The sequence below is a fragment of the Camellia sinensis genome, chromosome 8 (genome assembly GCF_055761805.1).
Source record: "Camellia sinensis isolate YWXY chromosome 8, ASM5576180v1, whole genome shotgun sequence".
Lineage (NCBI taxonomy): Eukaryota > Viridiplantae > Streptophyta > Magnoliopsida > Ericales > Theaceae > Camellia > Camellia sinensis.
This window is the reverse complement of record NC_138968.1, coordinates 126,139,554-126,155,508: the sequence shown is the minus strand read 5'-3', so window position 1 is coordinate 126,155,508 and position 15,955 is coordinate 126,139,554. Positions and strand designations below refer to the sequence as shown.

The 15,955-nt window shown below is 36.1% G+C and overlaps 2 protein-coding genes and 1 long non-coding RNA gene across 4 annotated transcripts; 2 read left to right on the top strand and 1 right to left on the bottom strand.

Annotated features, from left to right (window-relative positions):
* The first annotated feature begins 2,758 nt into the window (after positions 1-2,758).
* On the top strand, positions 2,759-3,616 carry LOC114288373 (uncharacterized). The gene has a single exon (XM_082885484.1). It carries the CDS (start codon positions 2,759-2,761, stop codon positions 3,614-3,616), a length of 858 nt encoding a protein of 285 aa, XP_082741610.1.
* Positions 3,617-6,961: 3,345 nt separating this feature from the next.
* Positions 6,962-15,612, bottom strand: LOC114288537 (Ankyrin repeat family protein). Of its 2 annotated transcripts, none has more exons than XM_028232069.2 (3): positions 15,325-15,612; positions 13,085-15,015; positions 6,962-7,687 (listed from the first exon to the last, which is right to left on the bottom strand). In XM_028232069.2, the coding sequence occupies exons 2-3, from the start codon at positions 14,663-14,665 to the stop codon at positions 7,310-7,312; spliced, it is 1,959 nt and encodes a 652-aa protein (XP_028087870.2). In that variant the 5' UTR covers positions 14,666-15,015; positions 15,325-15,612; the 3' UTR covers positions 6,962-7,309. The 2 variants fall into 2 exon arrangements, with proteins under 2 accessions (XP_028087870.2, XP_082739508.1); XM_082883382.1 differs by having other exon boundaries at positions 15,367-15,462.
* On the top strand, positions 7,687-12,089 carry LOC145797101 (uncharacterized). Its single transcript, XR_014338185.1, has 2 exons — positions 7,687-10,695; positions 10,748-12,089. It is a non-coding gene; the product is annotated as an uncharacterized LOC145797101 (long non-coding RNA).
* Positions 15,613-15,955: the final 343 nt, after the last annotated feature.

Below are 15,955 nucleotides of genomic sequence, written 5' to 3'. Positions count from 1 at the left end.
CCGTCAAATTGACACAAACGACATTAGTTGCATATACTAAATGACCTTATTACCCTTGTTTTTTAGCACGAAAAGACAACAATACCCTTTGTTACCCAAAAGACAACCTAAAAGGGGGGTGAATTAGGTTTTTACAATTAAAATTAGTAATACCCTAATAAAAATTATGACTAGCACAATAGATAAATATAGTTAATGAAATAAAATTAATTAAAACAAGTGTTCTAACAACTATGTCAGTTAATGATTTTAGCACAATGAAAATGTGAAATATAACTACAGCAATTTAAATAAAATAAAGAAATAAGGGAGAGAGAGACAAACAAATTTATAGTGGATCGGCTTTAACTCGGCCTACGTCCACTCCTCAAGCTTCACTTGAGATTTTTCACTATGCTCTAGCTTCACAGGGGTGCTAGCAACCTCTTTACAAATGAAGCAATCCTCCATGAATTTTACACAGACTTTCTAAGTCAAGAACACTAAGTGTACTACACTCTTACAAGATTGAAAAGAATGTGTTTTTGCTTTCACAGAAAGCTACAAGCATTATCTCTCAAAGATAGATATATAAAATGAAGCTTTGATTTTTCTGTAAATCTCACACAGGAAAGATGAGCTTAATACTATAAAGCTCAGTGTATAATTTCTGAGAGAGGATGTAAACAAAAATTGAAGAACACTTCTTAGAGAATTTTTCAGAGAATAGATGTGAGTGATTATAGATCAAAGAATATTTTCTGATTTTTTTTGTAACTTGTTTACATTAAAGGTTTTGGTATATATAATGAAACTTATAGTCATTTATAGCCATTTATAGCCGTTGTATTCATTTGAATTTATAGCCGTTTATAACTGTTGTGCTCCACCTTTTGAACTGCTGTTGTACTGGACTGTTTGAACCTCTATTTTGAGCTATTTGAACTCATGATTTAATCAAATATTAAATACATTCTAACAACATTTAGGATAAAGGTTTAGGTGAGAAATAATGGGACAAAATAAATTTTGATTCTATTTTTCTCTTTCAAATAAATTAAAACATAATTAAATAAATCATCAAAATAAATTTTGGATTTAAAACATAATTAAATAAATCATCAAAATAAATTTTGGATTCTATTTTTCTTTTTCAAATAAATTAAAATATAATTAAATAAATCATCAAAATAAATTTTGGATTCTATTTTTTTTTTCAAATAAATTAAAATATAATTAAATAAATCATCAAAATAAATTTTGGATTCTATTTTTCTCTTTCAAATAAATTAAAATATAATTAAATAAATCATCAAAATAAGTAAGTCTAACACCCTTTCTAGCCTAAATCCCTAAATCACTCTCTATTCCGAAATACAGTCGAATTTCTGAGAGAAAGAAGAGAGAGAGGGAGATGAAATGTTAGAAGAAGAGTGATCGAAGTGAAGAAACAATGAAGAATTTCCTAGATTTGGTTCGATCACCGTTGCTAGGACAAAATGTAAAAGAGATTGATTGGTGACAAGTTGTTTTAGGGCTTCCGGGTAAGACCTCGAACTTTTTATACTTCGATTATGTTATTTTTGAGTTTAGGGTTTATGATTATGTTTGGTTTTTCTTCATTTTTACGGAATTTCTGGTTGTATAGGTTTGGTTTATGAAATGTTTGTCTAAAAGGTTTGATTCGAAAATATAAAATTAGGGTTTTTATGTTTTTTTCCAAATTTTTTCATTCAGAAATAGAGATTTGTTAAATATTAGTATAATAATATTGTAATTTAGGACTTTTGTTAGATTTTGGGGTGTTGTAATTTTCTGATTGTATGAATTTAAAGTTTTTGTTTATTTTGTTAATTTTTTGTCAGAAATACTATAATTTAGTTTTTTTTTTTTTCTCATTCTATATTTTCTGATTGTTAATTTATTGTTAGAAATAGTTTTCTTTTCTTGATCTCATAAGAAATATTGAAAATTAGGGATTTTGGTTTATTTACAAAATTTGGGGCTTTTATTTCTTTCTGTTATGAAGTTGGGGCTTTCTTCTTTTATTTCTGCTACTTATGAATTTTCTTAGATGTAACCTGATATTAGTTCAATTTTGTTACATTTGGATGAGTAATTGTTGAATGGAGTAGTATTTTTATAATTAACTGTTACTCATTATGATCACAGTATGGTTGGATTCTCTTATTTTGATTTAATCATCAACTACAAAGGCAAAGTGGGCAGAATATATGATATTGACCCAAATATGTATTGCTACATTGATGCCTTGAAGGATGTGACTAAAACAGTCCTCTCTCACATTGATTATAGTGAAGCAATAGCTATCACATTGCATTGTGATATGCCCGGTACTGAGAATAGAAGATTAATAGAAAATGATCTTGATGTGTTGGATATATTTTATGTGCAAGGTAAAAGTAAAACAATTAACTTATATGTAGATATTGCATATTGTATTGGAAAAGAAGATGGTGGAGGTAGAAATGATGCTGGAGATAACAATAGTGGAGATGGAAATAGTGGAGTTCATGGAGTGCACACTATAGAGGTAAATGAAGAGTATAATGAGGACAATGTGTATGGGTTTAGTGACGAGGATAGGGATTGGAATGCAAGTGTTGATAGTGAACATGAATCAAATGGCACTGTCAGTTTGAGTGATGAGGATAATGAAAAGTCTAATGAAGATGATGGACTTAGTGATTACCAATCTGGTGATGATGAAGTAAGATATTCTAGTAGTGATGATGAATTTGATGGTGAAGTAAACTAGATGGATGATGAAGAGATAAGGTATCCAGGCAACCAATTTGATAGTACTTACAATGGAAAAAAGCCATATTTGAATCAAGAAGGAGAAGTTATACTGGAAAAGGGAATGATTTTTCCAGATGTGCATAGCTTCAGAGCTAGATTGAGGGACTATACAGTTCAGGCTGGTTTCAAGATAGTTAGGGACAAAAATGAGAAATTCAGAGTGATAGGCCATTGTGTTGCTGAGGGATGCCCTTGGAGAATTCATGCATCTCCTCTTCCAGATGGGATCACTTACAAGATCAAAACCTTGGTACCTAATCACACATGCAGTAGGATGAACCTAAATAGTGAAGCAACATCAACTTGGATTGCCAAGAAATTGGTTGATAGTTTTAAGGAGAATCCACACATGGGGTTAGACACTATGCTAGTGAAGCTTAACAAACTTTATGGGATTGAGGCCTCAAGAATGCAATTGCATAGAGCCAAAAGGAAGTGCAAGGAGGAGCTAGAGGGTGATCATGGCAGCGAGTATGTGTTGCTGCCAACATATGTTGAGGAAATTAAGAAAGCAAACCCTAGTAGCTTAGCTGTCATAAATTATGGATTGCCTCCTACCCCAGTCTCAGAAGATGAAGAAGAACCAGACCCTACTCCTATTCCTCAATATCCATTGTTCCAAAGAATCTTCATATCATTTGAGGCAATGAAAAAAGGGTTTATTGATGGATGTAAGCCCTTCATAGGGGTGGATGGTTGTCACTTGAAGGGTCCCTATGTTGGAGTGTTAATTTCAGCAGTTGCCTTAGATGGAAATAATGGTTTGTTTCCATTAGCATTAGCAGTAGTGAATGGTGAATGTAAGGACAACTAGACATTCTTTTTGGAGAACTTGAGAACAATCATACAAGATGCACAGCCTTCTAGGCCATAGACCATCATGTCTGATCAGCAAAAGGTAATGTCTGATCAGCAAAAGGTAATTTACTTACTTGTTGAACAACTAATTAATTTACATAATGCATTATCCTCTAATTGTATACTTGTAATGGTTATTAATGTTTCATTGTTTGTGTGTATAGGGCCTTGACAAGATTGTGAGTGACATTATACTGGAGGCTACTCATAGAAGATGTTGCATGCACTTATTCAACAATTTTAAAGCAAAATTTCCTGAATTGATGTTGAGGAAGCAATTCTAGAAGGCAGCAAGGGCATATAATCAGAGGGAGTATGAGCAGGCTATGCAAGCCATCAAGGATATATCAAATGAGGCTTTCATATGGTTGCAAAAAGTGCCAGTTGAAGAAAGGGCTAGGCATGCATTTGATGGTAGAATAAGGACTGATCACATCACAAATAACATGACAGAGTCCTTCAACAATTGGTTGGGAAATATGAGATGTTAGCCTATTTTAATCATGTTGGAGAACATAAGGTGCAAGTTGATGGGTAAGTTGCACATGAGATATTAGAAGGCTCTACAATGGAAGTCTAATGTCACTTTGAACATTAAGAAACAACTTCAGGTCACACTGAAATGGTCAAGATATTGTAGAGTAGAGTATGCAGGAGGTCATGAGTATGAGTTGAAGGATAATGAAGGGGTGAATCACTTTGTCCGTCTTGGCATGATGACTTGTGTATGTAGAGAGTGGGAAATTTCTAGGGTCCCATGCAAACATGTTGTGGCTGCAATTTCTCATAATAGATTGACCTTAGAAGATTTTTTCCACCCATACTACTCTAAGCAAACTTACTTGACAGCTAATTGTGGGATAATACATCTCATCTTAGACCATACCAACTGGACACTTATACCAGGGGACCCTTTACAACCTCCACCTCTAAAAAGATTGCTAGGAAGGCCAAGGAATGCTAGGAAGAGGGCTGCTCATGAGCCTCCAGCTGGAACAAGTCAAAGCAAGAGGTCTAGTACCTTGAGATGCAAATGGTGCATGCAATTTGGACACAATAGGAGAACCTGCCAAAGAGGTCCAGTAAGGGGTGGAGCTAGTGGTAGTGATAGAACTACTAGTAGGGGCAATGACATCACTACTGATAGGGGTAGAGGTTCTGTAAGGGGAAATTCAGTTGGAAGGGGCAGTTCATCTGGGAGGGAAAAATCAACTGGAAGAGGCAGGGGTAAGGCCAATGCCAAGCATATTTGAGTATAAGTTTTTCATATTTGTTTAGTCTTCCTATTACATTACTTTAGCATGCACATGTAAGTTTTTTTTTTTTTTTTTTTTTCACATAGCATGCATCCAAAAGTGGTTCTTTTTGTTTGTTTCATTGTTTCTTGCAAATGAATTAGCTACGATGATGACGATATTTTTGGTACAAATACTTATCATAACTTTAAGGTATATAATACATTTTGCTTTAGTGCACAATTAGTGAAGATCATGTTCCACTTTTTGTATTTTTGTAGTGGACATGAAATAGTAAGCATAGACCATGAAGACAATGTTCCATTTTTTGTATTTTTCTAGTGGACATAGCAGCTAGTACAAAATGTAATGGAATGATGTATAGTGCACACTTGGTGTTTACATTTATATTTTGGGAATGTAATGGAATGATGTATAGTCAAACAGCTGCATCATACTTATATATTGATGATCACATAAGATCCATTACAAAACATTCTTACAAAGCATTACAAAAGCTTTAAAGTCCTAGCAATTCCTATTACATTTTCAGGGCAACCATCAAGGAAATCAAACATAATACAACATTCATGATCATTACTATCTTCATAAATCCCATGTTTGCTTCAAGTACTTGCATCCTTGTTTGCATAGCCCCTATTGGTTCATTAAATTCACTGTAGTGGTATCTTCTTCATAGGGTAGAGTGTGTCTGTTAACAGCAGCTTCAGTGTCTTCCATCATCATTTGTCCTCCCACAAATGAGTTTACTGGTTTGCACCGGTCCCAGAAAGAGCATTTCCCATGTGGGCATAAATAATACAATTTGCCTTTGTTTTTCTCTGATTCAAGGACTTTAATTGCTGCTTTGCTCCCACAATCTTACTTCTATACTTGATCACCCCCCCTCCATTACTTGATGATGACATATCCATATGATCCTACATTTTATGGAATGTGAGAGTTATAATGCATTTTTAAAACATATATTGCATTATTGTGCTTGACTTTGCTCTATTTGGAACTTGGGTTGGACTGTGGAGTATGGGCTTGATTTTTTTTTTTTTTTAAATAATTATTTAATGTGAATGTGAATGGTAGCATACCTGTGTTGTGCTTGGTTGTGGAGTTCTGTCTTGTGCTTTATCTACTTTCAGTTCTGTGTGTTGTGCTTGGTTCTGAAGATGAGATATTGCCTTGGGTATATATAGCTGGGTTCAAGAGCCCTGAGGGCATTATTGGCATTTTTGGGATTATCTTTGATTACCTCAGCATTTTCTATTATCTATGCTAACAGAAGTTACAAAAGGAGAGAATCTGAAAATTTTGGGTAATTTTATTATTCTATAGAAGAGTAATTAAGAATTTTATTTTTTTAATTAAGTCTGTTAAATAAAAAATTCTGACAATAAGATATTTGTAATTTCTTAAATCACAGAACACAATCTATACTTTAAACAAATTTCAAGATGTATGTTTGTAATTTACTCTGATTATAATTTTAGAATTTCTAGGTCAATACCCCTTACAATAACACCATAAAAAAAGTTTAAATGATCCCATCAGGCCATATCGTAACAGGAACAGCATCAGATACCCCTGTTACAAATTTTTACCATCCAAACAACCAATTTGGTCCTCAGGTAAGGAATATAACCAACAATAATGTTTCGTACCCCCTTTCCCTCCCACCCCCTTTGACCCTCTCTTAACATGATTGGTCAGTTTTTCTTTCTCATTTTCTTTTTTTTCCTTCTCCTCCAATCACCACCCGCCACGTGTGTGTAGGGATAGTAAGGGTGGTGATTGGAGGGGGTCTCAATCATGACCCTATAACCAATTAGGTCAAAAGACGTAGTCCATATAGCCAGAACCACGCCTATAACTCAACTCAATTCGTGGTGGTTGTTTAAATCCACTGGTTAGATACACACAAAATAATAGAGGTTCCTTTGATGTAATTCAATTCTATGGGTAAGAAAAGTTTGAATGACCCACCGCGTAAGACAAATTCCTAGAGCCGCAACCGCACATTTATGAGTTAAGGTGCTTAACTAGTCTGAGGATTAAGAAGAATAATCCAATCAAAAATGTAAAACAGATATAGTAGTAGATACATGGAGATGAGGTTTGAGAAAAACTAGAACAAAGACAAGCTATTAAAAAAGAACACAAGAATATTTTGCTCCTCCCAAATTTCACGTCACATAACAATACAACAATGGAACGAAGATAGTGATCTTCTTCTTTGGAAACAAGAAACAATCAATCCCCTAACAAGTCATATTCTATCGCATCCAAATCTAAAGGGCACAAGAATAAAGGCCAGAATGCAAGGAATGGTCTTTTTACCACATCTCCATCTTGCAAATGATCCCGAAGCGGCAACGTATCAATTCGAATGTCTCCTGCCGCTATTCTTCCAAATCCTCGCGTCCACCATCCCCGCTTCGAGTTGCCGATAGTTGTTTCCTATGTTTCTTGCTTTTGGCTTTCTTGGCCTTCATTCGGCGCTTCTTCTCATTGGCATCGACCCATGCATAGTCGGATGGTATGTTAAAAGGGTCAGTCTCATCCCTGAAGCTGCGGCTTTCACCGTCGCTTGATTGCCCACCTCGGCTTCCTTTCATCCATGACATCCATGATGTGGACCCCTCGGATTCCTTGGCCTTGGTGTCTTCGAAATGTATGGGACTGGAGGGAGGGGTTGAGAACTCCTCCATTGGTTGAAGCTCCTCAAACTTCGTAAAAGTAATGAGAACCCTAATGGTTGGAACAATAGGAATAGCAAGCTGCAGTTGCGGAAAACAGGAATTATTTTAGTCTAAAAGCCCATGCTAGAATGCAGTAGAAATGATATTATTATAGATAAATCTTATCAAATCTGTTTGGATTGAAAGATGCATATTTATGCTTTGCCGGAGTGCATAGGCCATTTAAGCTACCTTCCGAACCATTATGGTTGCAATTGAAGCAAGGATTATTTACAAGTTCAATTTTTAGAAAATAAAGACATGTTCATCAGGAACATGGCCCTAAGTGTCTCTGCGACAATGAACAAATTTTTTCAGTTTTTGAAAGGTGAAATAGAGACACACACACACACACAAAAATTTGAGATGGGTCAACAGAAAATAAACAGAAGTAACCATATGCTATGGATCTAACTTGACGATTGCAAGATCAATTTCTCAATTATTGTTTCAAAAAATGTGTAAAACATATAATCAAAACACTTCCAAATTAAAAGTGTAAACAGAAGACTTCCTCTTTAAACCGAATAATATTTGTAGATTCATAAGCTGGCATTTGTATCTAAAGCAGGTTGGAGCAAGTTTCTGTGTCTCTGAGTTGGTGCCACCTAATTTTCACATATGCAAGCTATATTTCACATTTCAAGCTACTTCAAAGTGCGTGAACTTCAAAAAACTGTAATCATTTTTAAAATTTTTGTACAATTGGGGTAAACCAAGCTCCAGATGTGTAGTTTTTAAGAGCAGATGAGTACAGTTTTCTAAAAGCAGTTTCCATTAAAAATACCTATAGGAAACAAACAACCATAATGAGCATGAAGCAATCATAGAAGTAGACAACCACTTCAAGGTGATTAGTATCATTAGTATCTGTCCATGATTTCCACTCTCTTATTTTACTTCAAAAAGGAAACAAGCGGATACATAACCAAACCAAACCAAGCCTTAAGTCCCATCAAATGGGATCGGTTACATGAATCCTTCTTCTCCACGCAGCCCTATCAAAGGCCATTTCGTTAGTCAAATTAAGACAAGCGGATACATAAACAAAAATAAAAAAACTTTTCCAAAAAGAAGAGTTTCAATAGCCTTCTATAAACTACTAAGTGGATGGCAACTTTCTGTGCAATCCACCAAAAGTAATTATGTCAGAAAAGATGAATCATGATTCGGTACAGCACAGACAATGCTCTCTCTCTCTCTCTTTCTCTCTCTCACACACACACACACGTGTGTATATATAATGTCAACACTATCATCACCAGTTAACCCATCTTTGATTCATCAGCCTACAATCACTATACCATAGTCACTGAGAAAATAATGGCTTTAAAACATCTTAACTCCCACTATGACCCCCTAACCAGCCCTGTTCCCACTGCAACCCCTTATCCACAGATCTGCGGTTTTCACATTTAGGGTTCAAGGTAGGAGTTGGAGGAGGAAAAAAGGGGGTAGCAAAAGAGGGGAGGAGTTGGGGGTGGTGGCGATGGCGGCTACCAATGGGGTGTGGAGGGGTGGCTGTGAGCATCAACAGTGGTGGTGGACTGGAAGAGAGGGTGGGGAAGTGGTGGGTGTAATGAGAAATTAGGGTTTTGGATTTTTTGAGTTCGATTATTTTTAGTAAATTTAAGTAGGAATAAAATTGTAATAAAAAATGAAACGAGATGTTTTTATGTTGTAAATAGAATCACCCTAACCTTAGCCACTCTAGCAAAAGAAGCATATACACTCAAAAGACGACGACGACAACAAAAAAAAAAAAAAAAAAAGACGCCTATAGATTCTCAAAAGTAATAGAATCAACAAATCTATAGTTTGATCATGGTTTGAAAAAACTTTTCTAACATCCAACAATAGCCTAAAAGAAGCTCTTAAGCCTATGCAAAGTCTCCTCTACACCATTTCCTCTTGTTTCACTTCCCCCATAAAAGCCACATTAAACACAAAGAAGCCAGACATCATGCCATCTGCCTTCGCTTCACTTCCCTACCCTTTCTCCCCACCACCAAGCATAACCCCTGCCATATCTCTATGAAACATAGACTCCATCACAAAAGGTCCCAAAAACCAACCCCTACAAATTGCTATCCACATTAGGGTAAGCAAATGAGGACCGATTCACCATCACTCTTGCAAAAGCATCACCAATTTATAATAATTTGTCACCTCCTAATTAGATTATCAATCAAAAGGATCTTCTCATGGGCCGGATTCCACAAACACACAACAAATCTTGACCATTCCCAACACCCCTAATCCCATAAAGCATGTTGAGCAAATCAGTCAACTACTCCACTTCCCAAATTTGCACATTCCTTCTCAATCCAACATCCAGAAAATATCATTACCTCCACCCCAAATATAATCCACCATCAGAGCATTCTTTATCCGAATCAACAAGAAAAAGGAAAGGAAAGGATCTCTCCAATTCATCACCTCCACACCATTTGTATCACTAAAACTTCGCCCTATCACCCCTCCCTGCCTTGAAACTAGCAAATTTGAAAAGGGCATCCCATTTTTTATGGATACTCCTTCCAAAGCCCACACATGTGATATGGTCACTTCCAAAACAATCACCCCAAGAAATACGATTCTTGGTTGTCTCCACGATTATCCAAAATATATCCCTCTCATACAAATCTCTTCAGTCACTTGCACAATAGAGTTTTGTTGAAAATACCCAACCTCTGAACACCCAAACCCCCTTTCCCTCACCCAAGCTCCCTTCATTCAACTTGTAATATTATTTCCACACATGTGATGTAGAACATAGGCAAGGGCCACTCCCCTAATCACACAAAGACCATAGCCTTAAACAACACTCAATTTCATTAATTCAAGCCTGCCTAATACTATGCCAAGCCTCCTATTTATAAGCTAACCACCCTAATAAAATAAGAAACTCAAAACTTTAATAAAATAAGAAAAACAATAATAATAAATAAATATATACTAAACATTAAAGGATATTAATTAATTAGGGGCCGTTTGAGATGATCTAAATAAGTGCACTTTTTGACTTTATATGAAATATGGGTTAGGTTTGAAGTGAAAATAAGTGCACTTTTTGACTTTATATGAAATATGGGTTAGGTTTGAAGTGATGTGATTGAGAGGTGATGTGACTTAAATAAGATGATGTAACTTAAATAGGATAGTGACTTTTTAACTTTTTGACTTTTTTAGGTCATGACAAACAAGGCCTAAATCATAAATTAAGCACTCGGGTGATGGAAAGTTGTTGCGCGTGAGCTAAATATTGAACATCTACATACTGCATCAGAGTGCTTTACCTTTCCACACAAACACTCATCCCTCTCTACTATGATAACAGTGCCTGTAACATTACCAGAGATCCAAAACTCCATGAGCAAACTAGGGTCATAGAGACTAATGTGTCTGCACAGAGTAAACTGCTATATCAAGGTTTCTCAGCCAGGAGTTTAGGAGAGGTAAAACAAATACCAACCACTTTGCAAGCTTCCTAGAGCATAACTGGAATTTAGAAGGGGTTACACAAATATTAACCGCTTTGAAGTCTTCCTTAGAGCAGAACTGTAACCCACTTTAGAAAGCTAGTAAGAACACAAAGGCGAATAATCTTACAACAAGATTTATCAACCAGTTTGTAAAATACAGGAGTTATTGTTTGAAAAGGAAGAGTAATGAAGGAAAATGATAAATGAGGTAAAGAAGAGATTTCATGCTGTCAAGGTAAAAACACAACTCATAAGGACCTAAGAAGCACGGACACTGATACGGATGTAGACACAGACACGGATGCGGATACGGGAGCATGGCGATTTCAAAAATATGGGGACACGGACACGGACACGGACACGGACACAGTAGGGACACGGCAATAAAATATGGTTTCATATATTTTTATTTGCTATCTAGATTAATATTACATCCACAAAAATCAATATTAACAAAAACTAATTCTAATTTTATTTTTTTTATTAAAAAAAAACTTTCAAATTAACACTTACAGTTTATATCTTTTTTTATGAATGATCTATTAAGTATTTAAATTTAAGAAAAAAATAATATACATTCGACATTTGACATTCATCAAAAACACTAACTAAAATTGAGAAAAAGACAACTTGTCATATCCCTAGTGTGTCCCCGAAGTATCCTCGGTATATTCCCTGAAAATAAATTAATTAAATAAGGGGACACGCCATGTGGTGTGTCCCATACGTGTCCCCAAAGTGTCAATGTGTCCGACATGGATACAACACTTATTTTGAAAAGTGTCGGTGCTTCATAGGTCAGGACAAAGGGCTGGTTGTGAGGATTCTTTTTTGCTACAGAGAAAAACATAATTCAGTTTGAGAACTATAATGTCAATACAATATCTTCTTTTTCTTTTTTTCATTTTTTTTTCTTTTCTATTTTTTTTACCTATATTCATAATTTTCTAGAGAACTAGAATTTAAACAGTCAGCCCCCAAGGCAGATGCTGATTATTCAAGATGTGTAAAGGTTTCTATAGTCTAGCCACATTCACATTATCAGGGTAATGGATCATGTTCTGGAAAATTAGATGAAGCATATTCAAATCTAAAACACAATGGCAATTGTTCATACCACACCGAAAGAAAAAATGTACCAATTCAAGGCCTATTGCTAATAATTCTGAAGGTGTAAGGTTTTTACAGTATAGCCACAATTGCATGAGCAGCGTATAAAACATGTTCTGACAAACCCAATGAATTATATTCAGATCTGAAATACAATGGCAATTGTTCATACAACACAGAGAAACAAAAATAATATTTGTGTAAGGGTATGGCCAAAAAAATTCATTAATAATCAACGAAAGCAAAAAACTACATGAAAGATAGAGGGCAAAGGCCAAAGGCCAAAGATACATAAAAACAAGGTTTAAGCTACACATCACAACAATGAAAAGTGGCAGGAATATATTCATATGCATAAGCCCAAAATTATTTCTACATAGAGAAAACTAAATCCAAGACATGTTCCTCAATATTTTGTTTGAGAAATTATATCAAGCACAACGAATACTAGACAACTACTATTCATATGTCCTACTCGTATACCTTAACTGATGTTAGCCAACTTAAAGTTGCAACTCATATTTCCTTTGGATTTTAATTCATTATAGAGAGCATATTATTGATATCAAAACTGGAAGTAACCCATCAAGTTTGGTTTATTTAGTTCATCGGGTGATTCTACAAGCACGAGTACTGCTACATTCATCAAATATACTCACCACATGCTCAAACCTATAGACGTAGTGGAACAAATTGAGCATTTTCAGTGGATCCTACTCCATCCATCTAGAGATGAGAAAATAAGGCTAGTTCAAACTCATGGTTATAGAATTTTTATATTAGTGGCAGGAAACACTACAACCATCCACTGAAAAAGAAAAAGAGTGGGCGAGGTACCTACCTTAACAGGAAATGTGCCATGAGGTAGTTTAGTAGTTAAAAGATCCCTCAGTCTCCTAACAGCTTTCACTTTGTTGGCTAAGATGTCAAGTAAAGGCAAGAGTTCTTCTGTCTTTAGAGGGAAATCTGAGGTCAGCCACAAAACAGGCCTTAAACCCTTTTTATACTCACTTTCACTCTTAGATTCACTTGTGGTCCCTTTCTTCTTTTTCTTCTTGCTGCTTTTATCTTTGTTCTTTTTAGTGTCCGCTGCATCCTCCCTGGGAATGTCAGAAGATGATCTTCGACTGTCATTGGCTCGCTGGCTGCTACCTTCTGGGCCCAACTTTGAGAACTTCTTCAAAATTTTTGAATCCTCAGGATCATCACCTCCAAGTTTTGAACCTTTCTTATTCCAACCAAACCAACTCTTCCTCTCTTTCGTAACACCATTGGGCTCACAACTTTCAAAGGAATCGCCGTTTTCATGACCATCCTGAATCCCATGTTCATCATCCTCACATAGAACATCTGAATTTCCCATGTGAAGCGCAGAATCTAACTGCATCCTTTCTTCAGCTGTCAATACGTCATCATAGTCACCTTCATGTCCTAACTTTTCATCATCATCCGCAGAAAAAAGCTCCTCATCTGTCATAGCACCAGGGACCCGCCTTGATTTAACACTCACCATCACATGAAGCATATCATAGACCTTGGCCTTCCAATTCCCAACCATCTCAGTCCTCTCTTGCCGCCTCCAATTTAGATGGGAAACCAGTTCAGCCTGAGTGACATCAATACCTGGCCTATACATGTTAGTTTGAGACATCAAAGCCACTTCGTGGGCAACTTCAGCTTCTGTCGGTTGAGCACCAGCACCCTCCAAAGCATTTGTGATTTCTTTCTCTTTATGAGCAAGCACAATCAAAGAGCCAGGAGGCAAAGAGATATTCCCATCTGCAGAAGAATATCCATCTCCAAGGAATAGGAAAGTCTGATCAGACCGTTGAATTCGGAACCCATCAAAGCCAGCAAGGGTCATATCAGCACGAAGATTGGAACCACGCTTCCAAATTCGATAAGTGTCAGATGGGGCAATGCGACCGATGAATGGAATCACGGAGCTCTCAAAATGGAAGGTTATCTCCATGTAAAAATCACGAATTCGAGTTGCAGAAGCGACAATGCGAGGAAGCCTACGGCACCATTTGGCCCAGGCAAGAGGCTGGTAATGCCGAGCAATGATCATAGCAATATTTTCCTCTCTGGAGCAAACCGCTTCTTGGAGAGCACTCCAGCCATTCTCATTCTGGAGACTCCAGTCAGCACCCGCCGCCATTAAAATCTCAGCAGAGGTCGGATCCCTTAGGCGCACTGCAAGATGCAAAGGGGTCTCACGGCCCGGAACATCTCGCCGATCAATAACTGCCGATACAGCATCAGCTTGAAGCTCGGCAGCAATAGATTCCTCTTCAGTATTAACTTCGCCGGCTTTTGCCAGCCGAGGGAGGGTCGAGATAATGTTTTTGAGGGTAGCATAGTCACGGCGTGCAACTGCCGAATGAGCAGGACTGTGAGCATACTTTGACCAATCTTCCATTGATTCTTTTCCTTTCTATTACTTGAACAAAGCTATCGTTTTTCCCATTTTTCTTCTACAATTCAAACTATTCAAAAATTTCCACATCTTCCAACAACTTCAAACCATTTCTAGGGTTTCACCCACTAGAAATAAAAACCCAGAAACCAAAAGGGTTTTTAGATTCACAGTTCCTACTAAGAAACTCTTCAAGGTTTCAATTATTTCAGCAAATCCAAACAAAAACCCCTTGAAAGTGAATAATTGTAATCAGAAATTCAAATCCGAACTAGTCCCGAAAAATGCCATACACTGCAACAACCCGATCTGAACTCTACTGCAGCGTACAGAGGCCACCCCAGAGCTCAAATCTGAAAATTCAAAAAAAAATTAAATTTTTTTTTTTTAAAAAAAAAAAATCCAACAAAATCAGCATAAATTTACTCTCTCCTGAAACTAATAATTTAGGCATCTCTAATACCAAGCATATGATCATAGCAAAAAAGATTCTCCCCCTATTTTAACCACATATACATACACACAAGTGTGTCCATATACACATATACATATACATATGCATAGATGTATGTATAAATGTATATTCAAACACGTAAATGTTAAACACTGCGAAATTGTAAATCTAGTTTTGTGTGAGCTAAATCAAATGCGAAGGAAGATACCGGAAAATTGAATGAATTGAGTGGATTCGATAAAGCTCCTACTCTTGAGATGATTCTTCTTCAATGGAGGTCCAGATTGAGCTCGAGAGGAAATAGGAAAGAGGAAGATGAAACCATATACACACTCAGATCTTGTTCATCTTTTTCTTTTCATTTCTGCTAGGCCATTAATGCTCTTTTGTGGGCCCGGTTCGACCATACCCGACCCGTTTCAGCCCCAACACATACCCATCAGATCTCTCTCTCTCTCTAGCTGTAAAATATCTCGATTTATACCCATTTGCTTGTTAATTGTGTGGTAGTTTTAGGTAAATTATACTCGCTTCTTTGACATTTTCGATAATTACAAGGATTTTTTAAAAAAAAATTAATAATCATAAAAATCACGCTTTCTTTTGAAGTTATTATTAAAATTCTCCCACCGTTAATCTTTTATTAATTTATTTAACAAAATATGATGACGTTATGTTAATGTCATGTATTATGAGTAAAAATTATTAAGATTGTCCATATATATTCAAATAGTAAATTTCACACGCCTCTCCAGAGATTTTATAAAAATTAATAAAGACACGTGCATTATTTTAATAATTTTAAACAAAATTATTAAATTCTATACAATATTTTAAAA

Bases quoted from the DNA above. Each gene is read 5' to 3' on its own strand.
- LOC114288373 (XM_082885484.1), top strand. From the start codon at position 2,759: ATGGATGATGAAGAGATAAGGTATCCAGGCAACCAATTTGATAGTACT.
- LOC114288537 (XM_028232069.2), bottom strand. From the start codon at position 14,665: ATGGAAGATTGGTCAAAGTATGCTCACAGTCCTGCTCATTCGGCAGTT. The intron at 7,688-13,084 runs GTAGGTACCTCG...CCGCAACTGCAG, and splicing joins ATGGCACATTTCCTGTTAAG to CTTGCTATTCCTATTGTTCC.